Below are 6,000 nucleotides of genomic sequence, written 5' to 3'. Positions count from 1 at the left end.
TCCAGAAAATTTGGCAAAAACTCAGCGTTTAACCCCTTCAGCCCCCGGGCACTTTCCGTTTTTGCGTTTTTGTTTTTTGCTCCTTTTCTTCCGAGAGCCGTAACTTTTTTATTATTCCGTCAATCTTGACATATGAGGGCTTGTTTTTTGCGGGACGAGTTGTACTTTTAAATGAAACCATAGGTTTTACCATATGGTGTACTGGAAAACAGCAAAAAAATTCCAAGTGTGGAAAAACTGCAAAAAAGTGTGATCGCACAATAGTTTTTGGGATGTTTTATTCACCGTGTTCACTATATGATAAAACTGATGCATCTTTGTGATACCTCAGGTCGGTGCGAGTTTGTAGACACCAAACATGTATAGGTTTACTTGTATCTAAGGGGTTAAAAAAAATTCACAAGTATGTCCAATAAAAGTGGCGCACGTTTTGCGCCATTTTCCGAAAACCGTAGAGTTCTCATTTTTTGGGATCTATGGCTCAGTGACAGCTTATTTTTTGCGTCTCGAGCTGACGTTTCTAATGGTACCATTTTTGCGCAGATGCTACGTTTTGATCGCCTGTTATTGCATTTTGCGTAAAACTTGTGGCGACCAAAAAACGTAATTTTGGCGATTGGAATTTTTTTGCTACTACGCCGTTTACTAATCAGATTAATTGATTTTCTATTTTGATAGATCGGGCATTTCTGAACGCGGCGATACCAAATATGTGTATATTTATTTATTTTTTAACCCTTTAATTTTCAATGGGGGGAAAGGGGGGTGATTTGAACTTTTAGGTTTTTTTTTATTTTTTAAAACTTTTTTTTTTTTTTTATTTTACTAGTCCCCCTAGGGGGCTATAGCGATCAGCAATCCGATCGCTATTATTTATCTGCTGATCACAGCAATACAGCTGTAAACAGCAGATTCAGTCACTTTGTTTTTCCCTCTGCTCTCGGCCGAGGGAAAACGAAAGTGAAACATCATAGCAGCAGGCGTCATCACATGACCCTGTGCTACGATGGCAACCACCGATAGTCACGTGATAACACACGTGACTTCCGGTGGGGGCGGCAGTAAGTAAAAAACATGGCCACGCGCATTTAAATCTTGCTGCCAGACTTTGGCAGCAAGATTAAAGGGGTTAATGGAAGCGATTCCACCCGCGGCTAGCAGGCACACATGTCAGCTGTTGAAAACAGCTGATATGTGTGCCGATCCACGCCGCCTGCCCGCAGCAGGGGGCGGGGCTTAACGGGACACGATCCTGGACGGATAGATCCGTCCAAGGTCGTGAAGGGGTTAAAGAAGCAGCATGTCAATTGTTTTTGCCATTTTGGAAGGGTTTTGCTAACATTAGAGTCAATGAGAAGTTGCAAAACGCATCCTAAATCAAAATTCCAGCGTTTCACATGCTTTTTTGATGCAGAAAACATGCTTTTTTGACAAAATAAATGCATGCGGTTTTGACTTTATAATATGGGAATAATGTCCCTTTACATATGCACACATAGTCCGACAATTAAATTGATGAAAATCCATAATTTACTTGTTATTTTATACATAACTATTAGAACACTAACTAGTAGTGTATTTGTATTCAAAACGCATCTGACTTTAAGCAATGAAAAAGCATGTAAATCGCGGTAAAAACGCAAGCGTATTTATAGCATTTTTGTGGTCAAAACAAAATTTGACAAAGACAATTTCTGCCAGAGGATGCGTTTAGAAGTGCAACTAACTCGACGCAAAGTGCGCACATAGCCTAAAAAACTCTGCAGAAATGCCCTGTGTGAACATAGCCTAGGATTATAGATGTGGCTTATTTAAAGAGTATTTGAAGACATTTTTCATGTGGATCTTGGAGCAGAATCTGCTAAAAAAAAGCTACATGTGAAAACGTATTCAGAGGTCCGGGCACAGAAGGTCGTGGCTCTACTCTCTCAAGCATCCTCAGAGATATTATAAGGCTGTGACGCTCGGATTGGGAGACCTACAACCAATTCTTCCTGGGACTGATAATTTTAGGTTATGTAAAAAGAGGGGTTTTTTTAAAGTAGTCAAAAATAAGATTTCGGCTGAGTTTTCTTCAGATGATTTTTCAGCATCAACTCTCGAAACACCATGTGGAGCTGAAAAAACACAGGTTTTGATTAGAAAGTTTGGGTATGTTCACACAGGGCTTTTTTGGTAAGTTTTTGCTGTGTTTTAGGTGCAGATTTGCCTTGCAAATCCATGCTAATAAAAAGCTGCTTTTTACAGTCCCAGCAAAGTCTATGAGATTTCTGAAATCTCATGCACATACAAACACCTGCAGATTTTGTCAAATCCCAGCGTTTTTGCTGCAGATTTCAAAGAATGAGCATGTAAAAGTTTTGGCAGCGTTTTTGCAACTTTTTTTCATTGATACAACCCATTTTGTAGAAAAAAACGCACCAAAAACGCCACTAAAAACCAAAATGCAGATGACTCAAAGGCGATTTCCTGCCACAAGATCAGGTTTTGGTCAGGAAAAAAACGTACCAAAAAAGCACTGTGTGGACATAGCCTTAGAACCACTTTAGGAAAAGCTTCATCTTTGGGGATTTCTTTCATTACGTTACAAATAGTTTTTAAAGCATTTTAGGCTACGTTCACACAGGGCTTTCTTGTTGTGTTTTTTAGCTGCAGATGTGCTTTGGTTTTATGCAAATCCATGCTAATAAAACGCTGCTTTTTACAGTCCCAGCAAAGTCTATGAGATTTCTGAAATCTCATATACACACACACCTACACGCACACACCTACACACCCCTACCTACACACACACACACACCTACCTACACCTACACCCCTACCTACACACACCTACCTACACACACACACCCCTACCTACACCTACACACCCCTACCTACACACACCTACACACACCTACCTACACACACACACACCTACCTACACCTACACACCCCTACCTACACACACCTACACCTACCTACACACACCTACACCTACCTACACACACCTACACCTACCTACACACACCTACACCTACCTACACACACCTACACCTACCTACACACACACACACACACCTACCTACACACACACACACACACACACACACACTTGCAGATTGTTTCCTGACTGTTTTGTCAAATACCTGCATTTTTGCTGCAGATTTCAAAGAATAAGCATGTCAATTCTTTGCAACTTTTTTTATTGATACAACCCATTTTGTAGAAAGAAATGCACCAAATCCACAGCACAAACCCCACTAAAAAACGCACCAAATACGCAGATGACTCAGGAGATTTCCTGTCACAAGATCTGGTTTTGGTCAGGTAAAAAAATGCATGAAAAAAGCCCTGTGTGAACATAGCCTTAAGGCGGCGTCACATGCTGCGATATATCGGGCGATATGTCGTCGGGGTCATGGATTCCGTGACGCACATCCGGCATCATTAGAGATGTCGTAGCGTGTGACAGCTACGAGCGACGGTGAACAAGTAAAAATACCTTATCGTTGCTCATTGACACGTCGTTCATTTTCATAAAGTCGTTCCTCCTTCTGTCCGCCGGTTGTTCGTCGTTCCTGAGGCAGCAGACGTCGCTCCGTGTGACACCCCTGGAACGACGAACACAGCTTACCTGCAGCCGCCAGCAATGCGGAAGGAAGGAGGTGGGCGGGTTGTTACGCCCCTCCGCTTCTATTGGCCAGCTGCAGTGTGACGTCGCTGTGACGCCAAATGTCCCTCCCCCTTCAGGAAGTGGATGTTCACCGCCCACAGCGAGGTCTTTCGGGAGGCGTGTGTGACGGGGGTTTAACGACTTTGTGCGGCACGGGCAATGAATTGCCCGTGACGCACAAACGACGGGGGCGGGGGCAGGTGCGATCACTCATGCGATCGCACGATAAATCGGTGCATGTAACGCCGCCCTTAGGCTATGTGCACACGCTGCAGATTTGATGCAGATATTTTCTGCACCATATCTGCACGCTGTGGCAAAAAAATCGGATGTAGTTTCGATGCAGTTTTTTGGGCCATCAAGAAAATCAATGAATTGAAGTCAATTGGTGAAAAAAGCGCTACTAAATCTGACCAATAGGGCTATGTTCACACAGGGCTTTTTTGGCAAGGTTTTTTTTTCCTGACCAAAACCTGATCTTGTGGCAGGAAATCTCCTTTGAGTCATCTGTGCGTTTTTCCATGCGTTTTTTAGTGGCGTTTTTGCAGATTTGGTGCGGATTTGCTGTTTTTTTTTTCCTACAAAATGGGTTGTATCAATGAAAAAACACCGCAAATCTGCAGCAAAGAATTGACAGGGTCATTCTTTAAAAACGTGACCAAAAACGCAGGTATTTGACAAAAGTCAGGAAAAAAACCTGATGTGTTTGTGTGTGTGCATGAGATTTCAGAAATCTCGTAGACTTTGCTGGGACTGTAAAAAGCAGCTTTTTATTAGCATGAATTTGCATAAAACCAAGGCAAATCTGCAGCTATAAAACGCAGCAAAAACGTACCAAAAAAGCCCGGTCTGAACATAGCCTAATTGACATGCTGCTGCTTTTTTCTGCATCAAAATCTGCACGAAAAAAAACTGCACCGTGTGCACAGCAAATCTAAAACCCCATAGACTTTGCTGGCTTCAGAAGCATGCAAATTTTGATGCAGATTTCTGAAAAACTGCGTCAAAAACCGCAGTGTGTGCACAAGGCCTTAAAGCTTTCTTTGAACGGACTGTGCACCCTTTGCAGTGTTTTCCATCTGGAGACGCTTTTAAAACGTGATCAGAAAAGCATAAGAGAGCAAGGACAGGTGAGGGGAACGTGTTATTTTTGGAGGAGGGTGAGGGGGTTGTGATTTCTAGACGTGACATCTCATTCTCAGGCCTGGAGCCCCCCCTGAGGCGTTATGGGGGCGCTGTGAGGGGGCTCAGCCCACCACTGCCCCTGCACCCGCCGGCACCGCACACAGACACTGGCCCTGACGAGCGCACACCCGCACAGCTCCCGCTATAAGCGGCACGTCACGTGACATCCGGCGGCCTCGTGAGGCACGGCCTGATATCCGGTCTGGGTCTCCCGGAAGTGATAGGAAGCGGGGACCGTTGGAAAGATGGCGGCTGAGGAATCTGATCGTCTCCAGAGCGACTGTGACGGTGAGAGGAGGCGGGGATGCTCGGGTGCACGGAGTGTGGTACAAGGTGCATGGCCGCAGCATTGCCAGCCTGTGGGCGGGTGTCCTCAGCAATGGAGACTGCCGCTGTACTCTGTGCATTGTGTATGAGTCTGTATGCAGCGGGGAGAGTGCAGGGAGGCTGTGTGCAAGGGGACATCTGGGGGGGTGCAGGGAGGCTGTGTGCGAGGGGAGATCTGGGGGGGGTGTTGCAGGGAGGCTGTGTGCATGGGGAGATCTGGGGGGGGGGGTGCAGGGAGGCTGTGTGCAAGGGGACATCTGGGGGGGGTGCAGGGAGGCTGTGTGCGAGGGGAGATCTGGGGGGGGTGTTGCAGGGAGGCTGTGTGCATGGGGAGATCTGGGAGGGGGGTGCAGGGAGGCTGTGTGCATGGGGAGATCTGGGGAGGGGGGTGCAGGGAGGCTGTGTGCATGGGGAGATCTGGGGAGGGGGGTGCAGGGAGGCTGTGTGCATGGGGAGATCTGGGGAGGGGGGTGCAGGGAGGCTGTGTGCATGGGGAGATCTGGGGAGGGGGGTGCAGGGAGGCTGTGTGCATGGGGAGATCTGGGGAGGGGGGTGCAGGGAGGCTGTGTGCATGGGGAGATCTGGGGAGGGGGGTGCAGGGAGGCTGTGTGCATGGGGAGATCTGGGGAGGGGGGTGCAGGGAGGCTGTGTGCATGGGGAGATCTGGGGGGGGGGTGCAGGGAGGCTGTGTGCATGGGGAGATCTGGGGGGGGGTGCAGGGAGGCTGTGTGCATGGGGAGATCTGGGGGGGGGGTGCAGGGAGGCTGTGTGCATGGGGAGATCTGGGGGGGGGGTGCAGGGAGGCTGTGTGCATGGGGAGATCTGGGGGGGGT

At 47.2% G+C, this 6,000-nt stretch overlaps 1 protein-coding gene across 1 annotated transcript in view; it reads left to right on the top strand.

Annotated features, from left to right (window-relative positions):
• The first annotated feature begins 5,024 nt into the window (after window positions 1–5,024).
• OTUB1 (OTU deubiquitinase, ubiquitin aldehyde binding 1) overlaps window positions 5,025–6,000 on the top strand; it is a 49,518-nt gene continuing 48,542 nt past the window's right edge. Inside the window, exon 1 of the mRNA XM_075326652.1 lies at window positions 5,025–5,128. Coding sequence (XP_075182767.1) covers window positions 5,086–5,128 — 43 coding nt within the window. The 5' untranslated portion in view covers window positions 5,025–5,085. The remainder of the gene's footprint in view (window positions 5,129–6,000) is intronic.

The sequence above is a fragment of the Anomaloglossus baeobatrachus genome, chromosome 10 (assembly GCF_048569485.1).
Source record: "Anomaloglossus baeobatrachus isolate aAnoBae1 chromosome 10, aAnoBae1.hap1, whole genome shotgun sequence".
In the NCBI taxonomy this organism is placed as follows: domain Eukaryota; kingdom Metazoa; phylum Chordata; class Amphibia; order Anura; family Aromobatidae; genus Anomaloglossus; species Anomaloglossus baeobatrachus.
The sequence above is the reverse complement of the archived record's forward strand: the minus strand, read 5'-3'. Positions and strand labels throughout refer to the sequence as shown.